At 46.6% G+C, this 22,465-nt stretch overlaps 1 protein-coding gene across 2 annotated transcripts in view; it reads left to right on the forward strand.

The window, feature by feature from the left end:
- Positions 1–14,999: 14,999 nt before the first annotated feature.
- The window catches only part of PPP1R1B (protein phosphatase 1 regulatory inhibitor subunit 1B), a 57,634-nt gene continuing 50,168 nt past the window's right edge, over positions 15,000–22,465 (forward strand). The window contains exons 1-2 of one of the 2 annotated variants that reach the window (XM_033169834.1): positions 15,000–15,384; positions 20,022–20,082. In XM_033169834.1, coding sequence (XP_033025725.1) covers positions 15,304–15,384; positions 20,022–20,082 — 142 coding nt within the window. In that variant the 5' untranslated portion in view covers positions 15,000–15,303. The remainder of the gene's footprint in view (positions 15,385–20,021; positions 20,083–22,465) is intronic. The other variant, XM_033169833.1, reaches the window with a different exon arrangement.

Consider the following 22,465-nt stretch of genomic DNA (forward strand, 5'->3'; position numbering starts at 1 on the left):
CCTTCTGAGTAATACCCCTCCCCACTCCCTCACTATATTTAAGGATCTGGTGACTTCTGTTTCAGTGTATCTGAAGAAGTATGCTTGCACACGAAAGCTCATACCAAGAACCAACTCAATTGGTCTCTAAGGTGCTACTGGAAAGAATTTTCTATTTTGTTTCGTGGAGGCTTGTGTTCACATTAGCATTTTTTAAAAAATAAATCATGAGGACGATGTATCTCTAAAATTCCCTTAAGGCAAAACAGGGGTGTTGTTGTTTAGTCGTCTTAGTCGTGTTTGAATTTCCATGACCTCATGAACCGGAGCATGCCTTGGAAACTCTAATTTTCTTCTCAAAGCTTCTCCTTTTTTATGTCCATGGAGTTTTCTTTGCAAAATACTGGAGTGGGTTGCCAGTGCCTTCTCCAGGTGGATCACATTTAGTCTAAACTCTTGGCTAATACCTGTCCGTCTTGGGAGGCCCTGCACAGCATAGCTCATAGCTTCTTGGAGTTATTCAAGCCCCTTCGCCACGACAAGACAGTGATCCATGAAGGGGAAAACAGGGATAGACTCTGGTAATTTGAGAACAACAACTGGAGTGTATGATCGCAGAAAGATGCATGGCCGAGAGTGCAGACAAAAGAACTGATGGGAAGGAAGTCAAATGACCCTGTGGCTGGTATGGTTTGAGAGTAGTAGAGGGAGGCCAATGGACCCTGAAAGCAGCTTTTGGCATCTCCATGGAAGAACCTAAGCAGATCGCGTCGTGCTCTTATGCAATCACAGGCCCCGTTTGGGGCTTGGGGGAGAAGTGGTAAGAGATCGTGCCGCATACTTGTCAGGCAGCAAATCCTGTCAAAGCAAAGGTGGGGGAGTAATCTCCGCGGATAAGTTTTTCTGCAGTTTCAAAAATCAATGAAATATTATCTAATAGTTCTTAAAACACACACGTGAACGCACATGCAGCACTTGTTGCTATAACAACCGTGCGGCCTTCTCTGTCTCCCCTGTGCAAGCTGCATCTCATGTCACAGCTTCAGTCAAAGTAAAGGGAAAGTTTTCTTTCCCCTCCTATCTTCAAATGTAACCAGTCTGTCTTCACAGTTAGCCCTTTTTTCATTTCCCAGAGGTTTTAGCTCCCTGCTCCTTCTAAATGCCCATATCCACAATTCCCAAATCTATTTCCCCTCCACCTCTGACATTTAGTCTTCCGTCCAGTCTTGTATCTCTCGTTGCCTCGCTGACATTTCCCTCCAAATGACTCACCGGCGTCTCAGACTGAAAATGGCAGCACCTCAGAAACTCCACCATCCAGGAAGGCGGCTGAGGCCTGGGCCTAGCAAGCGCCATGTGACTCTGCTTAGGCCTCAGAGTCACCGTCCATCGTTGAGCTTACCCAGGCTATCTGCTTTATGGCTGGATGTGGCCAGCTTTTGGTTGGTGCCATGGTGCTGCTGCTGCTGCTGCTCCCAAGCTCTTGCATTGTTGTTGTTGTTGTTCAGTCATGTCCGACTCTTCGTGACCCCATGGACCAGAGCACGCCAGGCACGCCTATCCTTCACTGCCTCTCGCAGTTTGGCCAAACTCATGTTAGTCGCTTCGAGAACACTGTCCAACCATCTCATCCTCTGTCGTCCCCTTCTCCTTGTGCCCTCCATCTTTCCCAACATCAGGGTCTTTTCTAGGGAGTCTTCTAGTGAGCACTCAGGGCTGATTTCTTTAAGAATGGATAGGTTTGATCTTCTTGCAGTCCATGGGACTCTCAAGAGTCTCCTCCAGCACCATAATTCAAAAACATCAAATCTTTGGCGATCAGCCTTCTTTATGGTCCAGCTCTCACTTCCGTACATTACTACTGGGAAAACCATAGCTTTAACTATACGGACCTTTGTCGGCAAGGTGATGTCTTTGCTTTTTAAGATGCTGTCTAGGTTTGTCATTGCTTTTCTCCCAAGAAGCAGGCATCTTCTAATTTCGTGATTGCTGTCACCATCTGCAGTGATCATGGAACCCAAGAAAGTGAAATCTCTCACTGCCTCCATTTCTTCCCCTTCTATTCGCCAGGAAGTGATGGGACCAGTGGCCATGATCTTAGTTTTTTGATGTTGAGCTTCAAGACCATATTTCAAAAAACTAAGATCATGGCCACTGGTCCCATCACCTCCTGGCTGGTGAGCTAGCCAATGTACTGAACACCTTGCTTGCCACTGACTGTGGGACATACTTACTACAACCAATCCAGCAGTGATGTGAACCGTCATGTTCATGTGTTCCACGCTTGCCCCATTCACACAGAGTTATGGTCTAATCGGCCTTCGTCAACCTGGCACCCCTGAGACGTTTTGGGCTGATGGACGTTATAGTCCAAAACATCTCAAGGATACCTGGTTAGCCAAAGCTGGCCTGATTTTTATAACAACAGGTGAGCTGATCTCTCCCTCCTCACTTTCTAGCACTTTAGTCAGAAGTGAGCCATTGGAAAACGTCTGAAGTCAACCAGTTCAAGGTGATATGGTGTGAGTAGTGGGCAGAGTTCAGCTACACATACATCTCTGTGGGCAACTTATTGTAAAAAAAAAAAAGGGGGGGGAGATCCACTCTGCCTTCCCCGTGGCCCCCCCCCCAATACTGGACACAACTCAGCGTGCCTGCTCAGAGGCCACTAAAAGGCCGGAACAAAGGGAGCCATGTTAGTCTTGTTGCAGCAGGAACAACAAAGCGGCACTTTAAAGACTAACACATTCATTAAGGCGCAATCTATCCTGGACTAAGTTCACACTTCATCAGATAAAGTGGACTCTAGCCTTTGCGGTTCTTTCTAGGCAGTGAGATGGGCAAAAGAGCAAACCCCTCCCCCCACTGCTTAATTGGCAAAGCGCATGTTTTCTTTTCAGATGCTTCCAGATTCAGCTCCCAGCACCTCCGCTTCCAAAAGGAGTAGTCAAGGAGCACGTTCCCTCAAGGGTGATCTGACAGGGTCCGAATATCAGGAGCAGGTAGAGGCGCCGCCGGATTAAACCCTGTGGAGGCCCCTAGGCAGTCAAAACCTCTCCTGCCCCTCGCAAATTGTCTTCTAATACTTGATTGTCATATTTTTCAGTATCAAATCAATACTATCTTGATCTGTTGTTGTGGGGGCCCTAAAAAGGTGTGGGGCCCATAGGCCTACTCTGCCTATTTTGTAATCCAGCACTGAGTAGAGGCAGAGATAAATGTGGTTTAAGCCACATCCCCTCTTATATCTTAAACCCCATTCTCTCTATTTTCTATCACTCCCTCTTATTTCTGCCACCTCCCCCCTCCTCCATCTCTCTGTATTATCCGTTTCAGTCACAGGCCCCTCTCTTTCTTATTTCTGTCACCCACTTCTCTAACCCACCATTCCTCCCCACTCAGCAGAATACCAGGGGAAGAGATTATCATTTTTGCCTGATATCTGAACTGATCACTCAGCAGAAGGCTTTGGATATTAAGCCCCAGGGCCCCATGCAGATGTAAGTCTGCAGGCTGTCTGTCCCTGGTTTCAAAGGAGAAGGCAGAGAACAAGGCTAGGAAATAACTCTTCTTGAGACACTGGGCTACCCATCACAGTAGGCAGCAGTAGGACAGATGGACCAATGGCCTCATAAGGTGGCTTCCTATTTTCAAGTCATCACCACTCACCCTTTTGGGAAAGGCAGCTGGAGGATGTGCTGGGGCTAAGCTCAGCTACCTGGCTCCTTAATGCACACGGGTGGCACTGTGGTCTAAACCACTGAGCCTCTTGGGCTTGCTGATCAGAAGGTCAGCAGTTCGAATCCCCACAATGGGGTGAGCTCCCGTTGCTCTGTCCTAGCGCCTGCCAACCTAGCAGTTCGAAAGCACGCCAGTGCAAGTAGATAAATAGGTACCGCTGTGGCAGGATGGTAAACGGTGTTTCCGTGCACTCTGGTTTCTGTCACGGTGTCCCGTTGTGCCAGAAGCGGTTTAGTCATGCTGGTCACATCACCTGGAAAGCTGTCTGTTGACAAACGCCAGCTCCCTCGGCCTGAAAGTGAGATGTGCATCGCAACCCCATAGTCGCCTTTGACTGGACTTAACCGTCCTGGGGTCCTTTACCTTTTAACGCACATGCATGACTTACTCAGTTCAAATATGCACACTAAGTGGAAATGCTACTGCTTACCACCCTGCCGCCGCCACCCAGACACAAACACATGCACACCAGAATTCCTGGTTTATTTAAAAAAATATATGCACAAGTAACTAGTCCAAAGCTCGAACTTTTAAACTGAAAACAAAATACTGTCAACTGACCCAGAGGTCAAAAAGCTTTCTGGGCTGGGTTCCCCTCGCCCTTTGTCAGCTGCAACCCTAATCTTAGTTCAAAGTTCTGTTCCCCAGGATTACCTGGAGGGCTGATCATGTGTAGGGGATACTCACCGTGTAAGCCAGCCTTATAAGAACAGGCAGGGAGCCTCATAGGACTTCAAAACAGCACTCTGCAAAGAGGCTGGCATATATATATATATATATATATATATATATATAGAGAGAGAGAGAGAGAGAGAGAGAGAGAGAGAGAGAGAGATATGCTGCCTTCACGCTTTCAAGCTTCTCTCCAAAGCTGTGAGGATTGTATAACCAGGCAGGTATAATTGGCAGGCTTTCTCTCTCCCACCTCCAACTTTTGTACTACATGCGGGCAGAGTGTGCCTCTCCAGAGGGCCCTGGGTGACTCACAGCTCTGCTGTGCCCACCTGCGATGGGCTCTCTGGATAGCAACGGATGGGAAGTTCTTTTGCTCGCTATCCTGGGGAAAGGGGAAATCCTCAAAGAGCCGAAGGAAAAAGAGGCAAAACACAGAAGCATGTGAAAGGATGTTTACTAGTGTGAGTCAACACTGGGCATTTTAAAACCACAAGATTGTGGTGATCTCTGGAACATCTCTAGTGGCCTTTCAGGTGTTGATGGGCCATCTCTGGGGCTGGATTTAGATGGAAAGGCCCTAGGCTACTCCACTTTTGAGGCCCCTCCACATCCCTCACCCTGACAACTAGAAGAAAATGGAAGAGTGTTATAAGCCAAGGATGATGATGGGAATTTAAAATTTAAAATTCTGCAATTCACAATTTCTCCTCTAAAGGACATAAGATATTATTGTTAAATACCATGGTGATTTTTAAAAATGCATAAAATTAACACTGGAAAACTTTTGCAATAACTGAACTTTGTAAACCTTTTGTGGGGTCCTGGGATTGACAAGGCATCTGACCCTGGGCAGGCTGGGTCTTCCTATTATATATGTGCTGGGATTGACAAGGCATCTGACCCTCACCTGAATCTCATAGCTCTCCTGATGAGTGCTTTGGTCTGCCCACCAGATACCAGGCACTCTACTATTCAAATTAGGCCCCCGTGTTTTTGTTACAATCCCCTTCTCAATTAAGTAACCTGCTCCTCTTCCTTTCACAGATATTTTGTTGCCATTTGCAACTGTAGCTGCCTCTGATTAGGTATCATTTAACTCTTGGGGGAAATAACTAGCATCACCCATCATGTGCATAGAAGTTGCTGAACCAATTAACCAACTAGAAGAGTTACTGTTAATAGCACCAGTTTTGGCTTTGGGAAGGCTGCGGGGTGAGGTGTCCAATGTTGCTGAGGGCCACCAAAAAGGCCTTGATGGCCGCATGCAGAAACAACAAGTGGGACTCCCCCTTCTCAAGTCAGGATGCATCGTACCCAAGATGAGGCAAGTTTTATTTTGGCAAGCTGAGGCAGAAAATCCCTCTCACCCTCACAGTAAAAGTACAGCAACTATAAATTAGTTAGCCATTTGATGCCCTTTCATGACACCCAGAATTAGCTGCCTGAGGCAGCCGCCTCATTCTAGCAAATGGTAGGGATGGCCCAGCAGAAACAAACAAACAAACATAGAAGCAACCCCAGAGATGGAGTTTTCTGAGATTGTTCAAGCCTTGCATTGGCCAGGAAATGGTGTGCCTGAGTGGGAATCCATGAAAGACTGCTCTTTGAGGGCTGGTGCAAAGGAAGGAGCTGCCTGCAGGCAAACAGACAAACTAGAACAGCCTATGATGAGACTGTATTTCAGTGGTAGAGAAAGCTCTATAATCCAGAGGAACAATAGCATTATTAAATTCCACTTAAGATATAATAACATGTATTTTAAAAAATGGAAAGTTACTCTTAGTTTATCAAGTGCCTTATTAAACATTATATACAACCATGCAGGAAAGAAAAACCCAACAGTTCCCCCCCCCCCAGAAATGCAGCTTGGGGAGGGGAGATTTCGAAAGGTAGGCTGGAGGCTGTTTAACCCTTTCCCCCACCCGCTGCTTTTCCGTGCCAAGTCCCATCATGGCCCAGCTGCATATTTACTCACAAGTAAGCCCCAATCTACTCTGTGAGGCTTTCTCCCAGCAAAGTGTGCATAGCATTGCAGCCTCTGTGGCACAAATCAGGGTGGGTGGGAGAGACTTGTGCTGCCACAAGCCAGATGTTGTCAGGGTACAACTTCCATTATCCCTGACCATTGGGCATGCTGGTTGGGACTGATATGTGTTACGAGCCCAGCAACATCTGAACAGCTAAGGTTCCCCATTCGCAATTTAAACGTTCTTCATTAAAGTGAAAGAATACAGATTTTCTGGGTGCAGCTTTTTAAAATATAAAATATATTCAATTATACAGGTGAAACTCGAAAAATTAGAATATCGTGGAAAGGTTCATTTCTTTCAGTAATTCAACTTAAAAGGTGAAACTAATATATGAGACTCATGACATGCAAAGCGAGATATGTCAAGCCTTTATTTGTTATAATTGTGACGATTATGGCGTACAGCTGATGAGAACCCCAAATTAACAATCTCAACTTTGGGGTTTTCATCAGCTGCACGCCATAATCATCACTATTATAACAAATAAAGGCTTGACATATCTCGCTTTGCATGTCATGAGTCTATCTCAAATATTGAACTCCAGTAGCTAATGAAAACAATTGCTTACATAAACAAACTTTTCCATGATATTCTAATTTTTCGAGTTTCACCTGTATATAGGCCTGAGTCTATACATAGCTCTGATAATAAGGAATGCATGAACTGTTCAGTGTCTCTCACATCTCTCATACTCTCCAGGGGGCCCTGGCAAATCATTGCCTTTCAGGGAAATCTTAGGAGTTGTGTCATTTTCCTCGTGTGCAGTCGCACGTGGTGGAGCAGCGGCGGGGAGCTAGGACATGTTGTCAGACTACCATTCCCATCCCCTTCACTACAGAGTTCTGCAAGGGCAACACAGAGATGAAGGAGAGGGAGGGGGCTGCCAGGCAGTGACAACCTCCAGATTGGTTGTAAATAGGGAGGCCGGCTGAGAGCAGACTGGGTTCAGTGGGTCAGTGCCCCTTTTGCCCCAATGGACCCTCCTCCTCTGGGTAGCTCCCACTGGCTGCTTGCTCCTTGGTTTTGCCTAGCAAGAGCAAGCCGATGAGGCAGAGGAGCAGGAGCAGTTGGCAACACTGACAGCATACCCTCCAACATTTCCCCAGTGAAAACAGCGATATCCTATTCCATAATAATGATGATGATGATGATGATGATGATGATGATTTTATTATTTATACCCCTCCCACACATCTGGGCAGCTTCCAAAATATATAAAAACATAATGAAACATTACATATTAAAAGACTCCCCTATAAAGGGCTGCCTTCAGGTGTCTTCTAAAGGCTCTAGAGTTATCTCCTACTTATCTCCTAGGCTTGGGGGTCACATAACCCGCTACTGTCCAATGAAAATAGGGACATCCTAAGGAAAAGCGGGACATTCTGGGATCAGATCAGAAACCGGGATGGCTTCTGTAAATCCTTCTGTAAATCCTGGGCTGTCCCTGGGCAGTAGGGACACTTGGAGGGTTTGTAATAGTCAGCGGGTAGACTAGTGGGTGTCTAGTGGGTGTTTTGCGACCCCTCACAAAACCTGGAGCCAGCACTTTCATTAAATGAGCTGTAGCGATATTTTCCCCATTTTGTCCAGCAGAGCAAGAGGGCATCTTAATTATAACACAGAGAAGGCCGCAGCCTGGAATCCTCTCTCATTTGCCCACATCCCTCTAAAAATATATAAAGAGAACAGACAGATTTGCTCCCACACACAAAACTTCTTCTTCTTCTTCTTCTTCTTTTTTTGACAACAGTCCAGGTATGTTGAAAACAGAGCGGAGCTTCTGGCTGGACGTTTCTGTCAGGGTAAATATTTTTCTTCTTGCTAGAACGGTTGGAAGCCAGCCATGGAGGCAGTTGAGTTGCCTTGAAAAATCCCAGAGTTTCAGCTGCTGAGGGACTTTCATCCCTGCTTTTCTGAGCCAGGCTAAACGTTCTGTAATGAATCGTGCCCGCCAAGTTGTGGGATTTTTCTGCTTCTGGGAGATCCCTTGGAAAGGGACAGAGATCTCGGAACCTAGCAGAGTTCTTTTTAAAACAAAAAACAAAAAAAATTTACCACAAAACATTTACGAATGGGGGCACTGGGGTGGTAAACTGTTTTACCAGAATTCTGACGGGGACTGCCATAAGTTAGAATACTGGTTACCGGGATAAGCTTGGACCCCTGTGAAATTTCTAATAAGAAGATTCGGTTGGGTTTTGCTCATGCACAGAGCCTGACGGCCATACATTGAAGTGGGAAATGATATCCCCCCCAGGTTGTTAGATTGGCTTATGGCGAGGCTGTCTTCTCCTGTAATAGTAACTAATAATGTTAACACATTCCCTAACTGTTGATAGGTCCACAGACTCATTTTCTCCTCCTGAAAGTTGACTTCTTCAGAAAGCCTGTCCTGTTCCAACCAGCTTTGTCAGGGATGGCCCAACCTGTTTTGCCACCTGAGGCGAAATGAGAAGGTGCCACCCTGAGCACACGCAACACAAAGCGCAGCCCACCCCCCAATGAAGCTTTGCTTACCTGGGTCACACAAGATTGCACCGGGAGCCGCCATAGCCTCTCCTCTGGTGGCAGAGGAAGGGGGCATGGCAGTGGAGGCGCCCCTTGGATTCTGCTGCCTGAGGCGGCTGCCGCAGTCTGCCTCATGGACAGGCCGGCCCTGAGCTTTGTGTTAACCCAGGGATGAGGAACCTGTGGTCTTCTAGATAATGGTGGACTACAATTCCCATCTTCCATTGCTGTTGGCCATGCTAGCTGGGGCTGATGGGAGATCAAGTCCCGCAACCTCTGGAGGTTCAAAGGCTCTCCATCCCTGCTCAGAAGGGTCAACAGCACCCAAATCCCACCCTCTTGAACTTTGCAGAAAGTGTTGCGTGTCGAGACCCCAAAGCCGCCCTCCTGGGAATGAAATAAAAACACCAGGACACAGAATATAAGGTTAATGTTATTGGGCAAATTTGGCCACAACTTTATTGGTTACAGCATGTGAGCGGTATTGGCTTAGGCATTGAGTGGACCTGACTATATCTGACTCCTGCCCGCAGAGCAGGAAGTCCAGTAAGGGTAAAGCACTGATAGGGGGAGCCCCGTCGATTCAGACCAACTCGAGTTCCCCCTGGGTTCCAATGGGGTCGTGGCATGGCCCTAGCCCCGCCCCGGGCTTCGGACAAGATCCCACACCCCCGGATTCCTTTAACGAACTACCCTTAAGCTTGGAGGGGCAGGCGATGGCCAGGCCTCCCCTCCCCCATCATTAGGTCACTCAATGCCTAACCACCACCTTACAAAGTTGTGACGATTGCTAAGTGGTAGGTGAAAACCAAATGGCCCAGCCAATCTGCCAAGTGGAAAAATTCCTACCAGGCCCCTGACAAGGGCAGGTGACCAACCGAAGTCCAAAGCAAGGCCATAGTGTGAAACCTGCCTACAGGGAAGGGAGGGAGAGTGGGAGATCCGAGGAAGCGAGCCGAAAGGAAGTCTCTCGGCTCACGCCTCACCTTTTGAAAGGGAGCCCCCGCCCAACAGGAAGTGGGGAGAGCGGCTCCGCGGTCCACCGCAACTCTGCCCCACGAGGAAGTGGAGCGGATTTGTCGACACAGATATTGATTGTGGGGGGCAACCAGTTTCTTATTCTTTCCGAAGGAGAATTCAAAACAGCCTATACCAAAGTAAGGACATTTGTGATTTAAGTGTTCCCTTTCTGGATCAGAGCATTCATTTTAAATAGAGCCCTAACTATTTGAAACGGTGGGCATGTTGTGTTTGAAAACCATCCATTTATAATCCTTTTGCTTCCTACTGCAATCACTGGGACTTAAAAATACTAAACACTGGCTGCATTGTCCCCCTGCCACTGGTAAGCTCTCTGGGGCAGGGTCTCACCTTGGTTGCTTTGCACAAAATAAATGCTACTAATGCTAGTAGGCAATGGGATGTTAAAACGACTTCTCCAAGCATCAATGAAATCCACAAAGGGAAATGTTCTCACACCTCCGTCGCCTTGGGCAATGCTGTTGCCCTGACTTCTCCTTCTGCCAGCACCAAGTGTTTTTCCCCCCTCCTGTTGGGTCACAACCAATTCCTGGGGCTTATTTTATTTTGTCAGACGCCTCCAGAATAAATACCCAAGCCAAACAAGGAACGATGTGGCTGTTGGGTTAGAATGGGCCACCCGGATTAAACTGGAGCCTGCAAGCTCACTAAGCTTGTTTGTGGAGGTGGCTTCTGAAGCCAAGGTTTTCCAGTTTGCTGTGCACATCTTGCTTGCTGTAAGTCAATGCCACAATGTCCAGAGCGGCTTGCGCCCTGGGCAAGCTGTTTTAGGGGGGCACCACCATTTAATGGAGTTACTGGGCACCAGTAGAGGGCAAGGTGTTGTATCAAAGAATCGTAGTGTTGGAAGGGACCCTGAGGATCATCTGCTCCAGAGATTTACAGACTTTCCATGTTGGTGACACACTGGTTAGACATGCATCGTTTCACAACACAGTAATTTAGTTTTACTAGCAAACCGGAGGTTAAACTAACCCCTTTCCAGCCCCGCGAGGAGCGTGACACACACTGCAGCCGACACACTAACGTGTCGCGACACACGGTTTGGAAAGCTCTGGTTTAGACCAACCCCCTGCAATGCAGGAATACGCAGTTGTCCCTTACGGGGATCGAACCTGCAAACCCTGGTGTTATCAGCACCACACTCTAACCAACTGAGCTATCCATTGTCACAGGCTGCAGTGCTGTGCACATTTGCTTTCACGGGTCTCACTTCTGAGCAAACATGTATAGGATTGTGCTGACAGCCTCTGTTTCCCGAGGAATGTAGAAATGAAAGACAATGGAGAAAAAGGTGGTGACAGAAGATTTTAAAAGGCAGAGCATGACAGACAGAAAAAAGTTGAGCCATGGGTGAGGGCTTTGGCTGCAGGCTGGGCTATATGTATTGATTCTGCACTTTCATCACACAGATCTGATGTCGAGCACAGAATTCAGTACCCTAACAATCTTAGTGGTTCACCTTTACTCTTGTGTTTATTCTTGCCTTTCTGATATAAACTTAGTGACCCAAGTAAAGCCCCTCCAGACTCATGTTTTATTATGGGTGTATTCTGCAACATGGGTGTATTCTGCAACAGTGCTTTGCTGGTGGATTTGTTCTGCTTTATTAGTTGTTCTGTGATGCTTCCTCAATGCTACCATGCTATTGCTTGTCTGGAGGGGCTACAGTGGGACCAAAAAAAAACCCAACCAAGAACATTTGTGACATGGAAAGTTAGCAGATTTCAGCAGGATGTTACAGGATATGCACTGGTTGGAAATGAAGCAGTATAAGCACCCGAAAAAAATTGCAGGTACAAATAGTATTGAAAGCAGGATGCTAATGACCGCCCCAATGGCATTGTTGTTGTTCAGTCGTTCAGTCGTATCCGACTCTTCGTGACCCCATGGACCAGAGCATACCAGGCACCCCTATCTTCCACTGCCTCCCGCAGTTTGGTCAAACTCATGTTGGTAGCTTCAAGAACACTGTCCAACCATCTCATCCTGTGTTGTCCCCTTCTCCTTGTGCCCTCCATCTTTCCCAACATCAGGGTCTTTTCCAGGGAGTCTTCTCTTCTCATGAGGTGGCCAAAGTACTGGAGCCTCAGCTTCAGGATCTGTCCTTCCAGTGAGCACTCCGGGCTGATTTCTTTCAGAATGGATATGTTTGATCTTCTTGCAGTCCATGGGACTCTCAATACTCTCCTCCAGCACCATAATTCAAAAGCATCAATTCTTTGGCGACCAGCCTTCTTTATGGTCCACCTCTCACTTCCATACATCACTACTGGGAAAACCATAGCATAACAAGCATAAATACTCATTAAGAACATGGGGAAGGGCCCTCGCTCTGCTTTTAATGTTTTGTCTGCTGTTTTAGGTATGCTGAAAGTAGCCTGAAATTATTTAAATCATCAAACAAAATAAAAAAGTTTATTGCGGGACATCCCAGAACCCAGAGAAGAATGTGAGCAGGTTTTTTTGGTCAGCGTTCCATACAAACTATAGCTTTAAAGCACATTCAAAGTACATTCTTTCCCTCAAAGAATTCTGGGCCCTGTATTTTTACCCCTCACAGAGTTCCAATTCAACTACAGGTCCCAGAATTCTTTGAGGGATAGAATGTGCTTCAAATGTGCCTTAAAGGTACAGTGTGCACCCAAGGTTTCAGTGCCTTTCATATCTCCAATAAATGACAGAAGCAGAATAAATGAGTAAATCTCAATGGCTGGGAGCCTTCATTCCAGGTTATCACATTACAATTTGTTTTGCATCTATCATCCCCCACTTGAAAATGGACAAAGGGGTCAAGCGGATGTTTGAACTTTGGACAGAGACTGTACAAATGCCCAAGTTTTGTTATGAGAGTAGGAGAGGACTGTGCTCCAGGGAGATATCGCATCACAGTGTTTTTTAAACCTTTTTCCTGGATGCTTTGAAAATGGGGCTCTTTCCGGGGGGAGTGTGTCTCCAGTTGGTTTGACTTGAGGGCATATAAGGGGTAATTGTTTCTCCCTGTCTAGGATATCCCTTCAGATATTGCTGGACTCCCCGCTCCCATCAACCCAGCATGTAAGGGATGATGGGAATTGTAGTCCAACAAAATTTGGAGGGCCACAGGCCATCCATCCCACATTTCTCTGGTGAAACCAGGGATGTCCTATTCGATGAGAATAATAATAATAATAATAATAATAATAATAATAATAATACACTTACCCTTCTGATTGGGTGCCCCAGCCACTCTGGGCAGCTTCCAACATACCTTAAAACATAATAAAACACTAAACATATAAAAACTTCCCTATGCAGGGCTGCTTTCAGATGGCTCAGGAGTTGGATAACTCCATACCCTCCAACATTTCTCTGATGGAAATAGGAGCATCCTAAGGAAAAGTGGGACATTCCAGGAGCAAATCAGAAACTGGGATGGCTTCTGTAAAGGGTCCGGCTCTGGCGTTTTAACCCATTCACGTGAAACCTGTTGAATTCTGCATCTCTCAGAATTAAGGGCACTATTTTCTCAGCATTACCTACCCCACCGGGTATTTTGTGAGAATATAAAAAGAGGCTGTCGAGAAGTATGTACGCCACTTTGAACTCCCTAAAGAAAGTATGTCTGCGCCCCCCCCCATGTACCTGCTGTCATATGATGTCACACCTATGACTTCAGGTACGGGGCAGGTGGAAACACTGTTGCCCATGCACAACCAGGAGCCTTAAAGCCTGCTCCAGATGGTGTGTCAGCAAGGGAAAGCAGCCTTGGGCTTTACCACCCATTGGCTGGTGGGAGCTGGAGCCGAATCTTGCTGTTCAAGGAAAGCCCTCTCATAGCCAATGCCTGGCATAGCTCTTGCTCCCAGGTGTTCGTAGGCTGCTTGCGGTCACCCACTGATGAGAGTGAGGTGAGAGCACAGGTAGGTAGTTAAAAGAGCCTAAACCCATAACCAAAAAAAAGTGAGGATAAAATTTGCACGTGCCCCTTTATATATACAGAGATGGATTTAGGTCTCTGAGCAAATTACACTGGTGGCTGGGGTCTCTGATTCACTGTTTGCCCTGCAGTTCTGCAAGCAAAAGTTCTTTCTCTCTCTTTTAAAAACTAAGCTTTTTTAAAAAGTGGGATGGAGACAAGGGTAGGAGTATGATAATCCAGTGCAAAAGATTTATGGACCAGGAACTGCAAGATCAGGGTTCTAATCCCTACTCAGTCAAAAAACTTCACTAGGTGGCCTTGGGCCAATCAGTGCCTCTCAAGCCTAGCCTGCCTCACAGGGTTGCTGTAAGAGTAAAATGGGGGAGGAGAACCTTGAGCTCTTTGTGTGGGGGGGGGGGTATATAAAACATGGGTTGTGAATGTAAAAATTACCATATTTTTCTGTGTATAAGAAAACGTTTCGTTTTGTTTTTGCTTTATTTGTGTGGGGTTTTTTGGTTAAAAAACTTTGAGATCGATTGCCCCCCCCCCAAAGGTGAGAAACTTGCCGCCACTATCGATCGTCTGGATTTTCACTTCTAGAGATATGGCAGCCCTAAAGATTTTGTTTTTATTTTTAAAGAAAAAGGTTCCAAAAAAAAATAGGGGGCATCTTATACATGGAAAAATACAGTAATAAATAAAAGGTGCCAGCACTAAAGCACTCTGCACATGTTCAGAGGCACTCTCTTTTTCTTCCTCATTATTTCAAACCTTTCCATTTCAGTATGTCCTGGGGCTGAAGACCTGAACCTAAAGAAAGGGGGATCCTCTCAGGCTAATGAATCGAAGCCTTGCCAAAAGAGCCAACTTTGGGTGTTTGCTTTCTTTTCCTGGTCACCTCCAGAGCTCTGCTCGTTCACACACACAGCTGAAGGCGGTGCAGTTGGCATCTTTTGACTGGCGTCCTTTTAATGGGCACCCAGCCGAGGGCTTGTTAAGAGGCTGAGTCCTCCTGTTGCCCACCTGCCTTGGGAGAAGAGGATTAAATAATTCAGATTGCCGCTGGAGAGCAGCCAGCTGCCCCTCCCCTCCCCTCCTCTCCCCACCCCCTCCCACCTTCTCTCTTCCCTGCCTCCTCCTGCCCTCGCGTCTCTACCTACACAGTTCCCCAACGCAGCAGGAATGAGGTTTGAGCTCAGCTACCCTCAGTTGCCTTTCGCAGAAAGGGAAGTTGGCACCGGGCACCTCTGCTGCTGTGGCTGCTGTTAAGGGGGGGTCCGTCTCTCCAAGGGAGCTGGATCCAGAAGAGGGCTGCTGGCAAGAGATCAAGAGACCCCCATCCCCATCCTTCACAAGAGGGGCAAAGTGAGTCGGGGGGGTCTTCCTTGGCGTAGGCTGGAAGAAGACACGGGCTCTGCTACAATGGACCCCAAGGAGAGGAAGAAGATCCAGTTCTCTGTGCCTGCTCCCCCTAGCCAGCTGGACCCCAGAGCGGTGGAAATGGTAAGGGGGACAAGGGTTAGGGTCAGGGTGGCGGCAGAGGCGGCTTGGGACTTAGGGATCAAGTTGCTGGGAAGTGTGAGCTGGCACTGATTTGCCAGAGTCTCTCGCATGCAGTCTTTCAACTTGCAATGCAAATAAGCACATCCAATGTGCTCAGAGAGAGAGACAGAGAGAGAGACGGGAAACACAGGAACTTCGGTCTTAAAAATATATATTACAGGGAAGGAAGACTTGCTGAAATCTGTGGGACTTATTTCCAAGTCCTCAGGTTAAGTGCGTCTATGAAATGCCCTTTGTACGATGCATATTTCTTATATTGAATGTTTGTGTGGCTCCCACTCTGAGCATTTTAGTGCTCCCTTTTTAAAAAACGTGTTAAGAGTTTTCTTGCGATTTGCATCATTGCAGTTTTAACTTTTTGTAAGCCTTCCCAGAAACCTGTTGAAGAGTGGGGTGTATGGACCAGCTAAGTAAGAGAATTGAGTATTTGAAGTGAGATAGGAATGAAGCGTTGTGTATTTACGTAGGGATTTAAGTGACTTGCATGCAAGTAACACCTGTGAATGCAAGACCAAAATGAACTAATGAACCCAACCAGGAAAATACAGTTAATGCATTTGACATGCACTTTATTTCCTTCTTCCACAGGTGCACATACATGCCCAGATGTGCCCTGTTCGCTCTTCTTGCACAACCACCCCTGAATCCAAGCTTATTTATAAAATAGGCACTTTTTTTCACGATGGACATTTAAGTATATATTCCTGCACACCCCACATTCAGTGTGCGTCCAAAGTTTCTTTTCATGCTTTTATTTTTACTCCAATGAGCAAATTCTCACATCAGGTGCAAATCCCGGCTTTTCACACTTGCCTTTGCGCTTTCTGCAATTTCACACTTAAACCGTGCAATCAGCACTTTGAAAATTGTAACTTTTGTCCAGTTTTTGTTTTTGTTTTTTTTACAACCATGGTTTCTGGTCCTTATGGCTTTGGAAACTTCTCAGTGGAAGTGTGAGGACAAATCCTGGCGGAATCTCTGAAATCAGAAACAGGGCTCTTAAAAACAGGATCTCCAGAGATCAGGGGGTGGAGCTTCTGCTCTCTACTCTTTGCTCCTCCCTGTGACCAACTGAAGACAATGTGTGATACAAAATATGCAAACACACCATATATGTGTGTTTGCAGATGCACACTTATTCAGAATTTGAGTTACCTAGATGCAGATTTCACTCTCTCTCTCTCTCTCTCTCTCTCTCTCTAATTAGTTAATTCCACATGCCCACATAGTACTTGTATACATAGCCTCCAGCCAGAAGTTTTTTGTGAGCGGCATTGAGCAAATAAGTCACTGGCTTGCAAATACTTACAGCCTATCTCTTGGGTTTGTGTATGTAAGGATATGCACACCCACATCCACACATGCACAATCACAATGTAATTTGCACACTAAAAGTGCTACAGAAATTATTATAATTTCTAGGGCCACGATCTTGTAAGAAAGATGCACTTTCGAGTGTGAGAGTTAAGCACGTGTTTAAACCTTTCTCATGGAAACCAGTGGAACTTAACTGTATCAGTGTTGACGCTATCAACTGTACAGCATGTATAACAGTGAATCTCCCTTTCTCCCTGTTCTAGCCAATCCATGCTCTGTGTGTGTAAGAGAAAGGGAGATTCACTGCCTTCCACTGGAAGGGACTCCGTGGGGCATCTAGTCCAACCCCCTGCAATGCCCAGTGTGGGGCTCGAACCTATGACCCTGAGATTAAGACTCTCATGCTCTACTGACTGAGCTATCTCAGGAGACTGTTAAATCTTTGTAGAGGGGTACTAACAGCAACCAAAGCAAAGGAGAATCTTTTTAGACGTTTGAAGACTAACCAATATATGGCAGCTGGTGTAAGCGGGGAATGGATTATAGAAAATATATTGCACAAAGCTGTCAGCTATATATGTATACATTCCATGAGTGCAGCTGCACAAAATTGTAAATATGAAATGCTTCTTGCAGCGGGTGCAGCTTAATAGTTAACACCACCTTCTACTTTGAAGGGTCCAGCCTTCTCCAATAACCTCTTACTGCAGTGGAGGTAAAGGTAAAGGACCCCTGGACATTTAAGTCCAGTCAAAGGCGACCATGGGGTTGCAGTGCTCATCTCACTTTCAGGCCGAGGGGTCTAAACCACTGAACCTCTTGGGCTTGCCGATCAGAAGGTTGGCGGTTCGAATCTGCACAACGGGGTGAGTTCCTGTTGCTCTGTCCCAGCTCCTGCCAACCTAGCAGTTGGAAAGCATACCAGTGCAAGTAGATAAATAGGTACTGCTGTGGCAGGAAGGTAAACAGTGTTTCCGTGTGCTCTGGTTTCCGTCACGATGTTCCGTTGCGCCAGAAGCGGTTTAGTCATGCTGGCCACACACGACCCGGACAGCTGTCTGTGGACAAACGCCAGCTCCCTCGGCCTGAAAGCTTAGGGCCTCATCAAACCTAAATCCGGCTCCTGCCCCTCAAATATTTTATGGGGGACCAAAGGGACCTTGGCTCCTAGGAGTTGACTCCTACGTCTGGGGCTGTCCCTGAATGCCCTTCCCCTTCTGCATCAGGCAATTCACTCACATCCCCTGAAGATGAGGAATCTGACTCCAGAGTCACCATGACAGAAACACATGCTGATAAGAAGGTGGAAAACATCAGGAAGTATTCTTTGTTGCACATTCACAATGATTTGTTCTCATTATGCTATTGGGGCGGTCACACGCAACCCAGCTGCCTGCTCCTGCAAAGTTTTTTTTAGAGTTGGTCACATACTTCCTGTCCAATCGGTACACATCCTTGTAACTCCCTGATGAAATTCCATAACTTTTCATACTACGGATGTTCTGGTTTATTTCTGTCTTGCTTTTGTTACGCCATAGCCCCTCCGGACAGCAACAACACTGGGGGAGAATCGTGGAACAAATGAAAGCAGAATAAACCCACCCCCTATAATCCACTATGATTGTGTCAAAAACATGTTGCAGAGTACGATAAAACAGAGGTAACCCGAAAAGTGATGGGGTTTCAGCAAGAAGTTTCCAAACAGGCACTGACGGAAAAGGAAGCAATGTGAACTCCCCAAAACTTTTGCAGCCACGGGCAAGATTAGCAGGGTAGCATATTATTATTATTATTATCATTATTATTATTATTAGGCTGCCCCAATATCATCACAAGCACAAATAATGAAGAATGCACAGGGAGGGGAAAGGATGTCTTAAGTTTTCGTAGGGAAATTAAAGTCCTTCCAACTCTTCCCCACCCCAATGTTTTCTTGTATGTTGAGCAACATAACAATAATAGATTATGAAGAGTTGAGCTGGATGCTTTTTTCCTCATTCACATCTGATGTGTCTTCATTTCCTCCCCTCTGAGCAGCCAATGGAGACCAGCAGGGACCCAGTCATGTTCTCTGGCATGCAAGGCAGCTCTTGCCAGCCAATTCAGCTGCCTCCTCCCAAGATCCAGGCATGGGCTCCCTTCCCAAGCCACTTACGTAGCCGAGGGAGGCATCCCTGAAATCCGGGCACCTCTGGCAATTACCTAGGGCTGCTGCGTTCAAACAGCACTTTATTCCAGTTTCCTTACCTGATCATTTTTTTTTTGCATTTTACATCCTCTTTCACATAAAGCAAAGGCCACTTCTCTGGCCACCTAGCAGAATCTAGTTGACATTTAGCCACTCATCTCCCTGTTAATTGCTTCCAGAAAATTTCATTTGTCCGCAACCCCGTTAACCTGGAAAACTGCAGGACGAAATGTGGGGTTGGTGGTGTGGTTCTGGCATAGAGGTCCTCCCTGCTGTTTCCGTGTGTGAATCGTGGGGGGGGGGGGACAGAAGTGCACGTGCACATGAAGGGTGGGTGGGTGTGGCAACGGCGTGTTCGATGACGTCCGCTGTTGAGCCACACCACGCCCACCGGTGGGAATGAAATGTAGAACAACACGGTGGTATATCGGTCAAAAAGCCACAGTTTCGTAATGCAGCAGGTTGATGCGATGTGGAACTAATGTTACGGACGGGGACAGAAGTGCTGGCATTTCAGCTAGGGAGACAAATGCAGCCTCTGTAGCTCAGTCGGTAGAGCAGGAGACTCTTAAGGTCAGGGTCGTAGGTTCGAGCCCCATGTTGGGCTAAAGATTCCTGCATTGCAGAGGGTAGGACTAGATGACCCTCGAGGTCCCTTCCAATTCTACAGTGCTATGATTCTACGATTCCCCATGTCTGAATGCACCCTAATTTGCCTCTATGGCCATGGAAGCAACAGGAGAGGCAAGCCAAAAGCAGTACCTTAAATTGTGCCCACAAGGCTGAAGGAGGACAGGGCAGGGGTGAAATTGGTGGTCGCTGTGATCATTCCCAAATCCAGGATTGGGGCCCTAGTTGAAGCTCCCAAACATGCTCAAAGGCTTGTCTCACAGAGAAGATCTTGGGGTAGTTGGCTTGTGAATTTGTACAGGCAAAATTGGCAGGGTCAGTGTGTTCTAAGAACCTCACCCTAAAAAAAAGAAAAAAGAAAAAAAGAATGCATTGCCCATCTTTTTCTTTCTCATATTCCTCTGCAAAACGTAACAAATCCTCCATATGATTTCCGTTTCAGATCCGCCGACGAAGACCAACTCCAGCCTTGCTGTTCCAGCTGTCAGAAACGTCATCCCCTGGTGAGTCTTAATTCTTCTTATCATGCCAGGATGGGGGAAGGAGAAGAGGACAGGTGGCCTGGAGTGTGGACTACTAGACAGGCCTTTGGCCTTTCTTATATACGTCCACAGTGGCAGCATTTGAATATGTATGAACATTCAAAAGTGGTTTATATCAAGTCAGAATGTTGGCCCATCTAGACCAAGAGTGAGGAACCTATGGCTCTTCAGAAGTCACTGGACTACAATCCCATCATCCCTGACCATTGGCCATGCATGCTAGGGCTGATGGGAGTTGTAGTTCAGCAACATCTGGAGTGCAATGTTCCCCATTCCTGATTTAGATCCTTAAGCTGGAGATAGCAGGGGTACAGGCAGGGGTTAGGCAGGAAAACAGATAACAGACTGTATGGCAAAGACCTCCTTTTGCAATAATAATAATAATAATAATAATAATAATAATAATAATAATAATAATAATAATAATCCAGACACTGTTTTCTTGAGAACAAAAATGTGTTTTTTTAAAAAATCTTTTTGGGACAAGCTAAACAACCTTCCTTCTGATTCCTGTTCTGGATTTATAAGATTGCTCCATATGTACGATAAGATGCATACCGAACGTTTCAAAATTGTTCAGATGTCTGTAAACCCCAGTAACCCAAGGCTGTTCTGGAGCTGTTACATTTGATTGCCTTGGTTTTACAGCTTTTTTTTTTTGTTATTTGTACAAATGACGTCAGCCAGAGAACTCTGGTTACAGAGCAACTCAGAAATACAACGCCATAGCAATCCTTTACCCTGCCCCCCAAAACAACCACACCTCTGTCAGGTTGGCTGGTAAAATCTCCAAACTGCAGATAAATAGAAGTTAGAAGCCGAGAATTTTGTGGTTTAGGGGTATAGGCAAATGCCTTGTATCAAGCCAGATGATTGGTCCGTCTTGCTGAATAAAGTCTACGGCATCCTTCGTCAACTTGGTGCCCTCTAGGTGTTTTCAATTACAACTTCCTTCAGGTTGGCGAAAACCGGTAGGTGCTGACTGGCAGCTTCACAGACAGGGATTCTTCCAAGCCAGGAGTCAGCAAACTTTTTCAGCAGGGGGCCGGTCCACTGTCCCTCACACCTTGTAGGGGGCCGGACTATATTTTTTTTTGGGGGGGGGGAAATGAACGAATTCCTATGCCCCACAAATTACCCAGAGATGCATTTTAAATAAAAGCACACATTCTACTCATGTAAAAACACCAGGCAGGCCCCACAAATAACCCAGAGATGCATTTTAAAGAAAAGGACACATTCTACTTATGTAAAAACACGCTGATTCCTGGACCATCCGCGGGCGGGATTTAGAAGGTGATTTGGTCGCATCTAGCCCCTGGGCCTTAGTTTGGGGACCCCTGTCACAAGCCCTACCTGGAGATGTCGGGGCGTGAACCTGCTGCAGCCTTCTTTATGAACCCTCAGCTGTGACCCTTCCCCACCTAGTGCGTTTGTGGCTGGGGTGAGACCCAACCTGGAGTCTGGCTAGTTCGCAGTCTTAGCTGCTACAGTACATTAAAAGGTAAAGGTAAAGGGACCCCTGACCGTTAGGTCCAGTCGTGTCTGACTCTGGGGTTGCGGCACTCATCTTGTGTTACTGGCCGAGGGAGCCGGCATACAGCTTCTGGGTCATGTGGTCAGCATGACTAAGCTGCTTCTGGCGAACCAGAGCAGCGCACGGAAACGCCATTTACCTTCCCGCCGGAGCGGTACCTATTTATCTACTTGCACTTTGCTTGCTACAGTACATTAGCTGCTTAAAAATAAGTGATATATTGCATAAACACATGCTAAACAACTTAAAGATTCAGAAATCTTTTGTAAGGAAAATGCAAACTAAGAACCAAGGAAGGGAAATACCGTCCCCTGTCCCCCCCCCCCGCCCCAACATGGAAAGCAGAGGCAATATCCAGCTGCCCCCCTTCCTCCCCATAACAAGCCTTGCTTGTCAAATTGCATTGCAGGAAAGCTCATCGCTGGAGTTTCTTTCTGTGCTCAAGGTTCCATCCAAGCAGCTGGAAAATAAGACTATGTTCCTCAGTATCTCTCGCTAGAGGGGAACAGCCTTCCAGCCCTTGGTAGTTCCTTCTCTGGACAATAGCCTTCCTTGTTGTACAGGGACAGGCAGGGCATGAAGGACAGAATCTACCTATTGCACGGGCTGATTCCCTCCCAAGGAACATTCCACAACACATCCTCCAGCTATGTTTATGTGGCCAGGAAACTTTCACAGTCGGAACGGTGGGTGAGCAGCGTTGTTACTCAGCTGCAGCTGGAATTTGCCAGTGGTTGGGTCCGTTCCGGAACTCAGAATTGGGCCCCGCGAATGCAGTTTCTCACAGCGCACATTGGGGTGTCTTAA

The sequence above is a fragment of the Lacerta agilis genome, chromosome 14, assembly GCF_009819535.1.
Source record: "Lacerta agilis isolate rLacAgi1 chromosome 14, rLacAgi1.pri, whole genome shotgun sequence".
NCBI lineage: Eukaryota > Metazoa > Chordata > Lepidosauria > Squamata > Lacertidae > Lacerta > Lacerta agilis.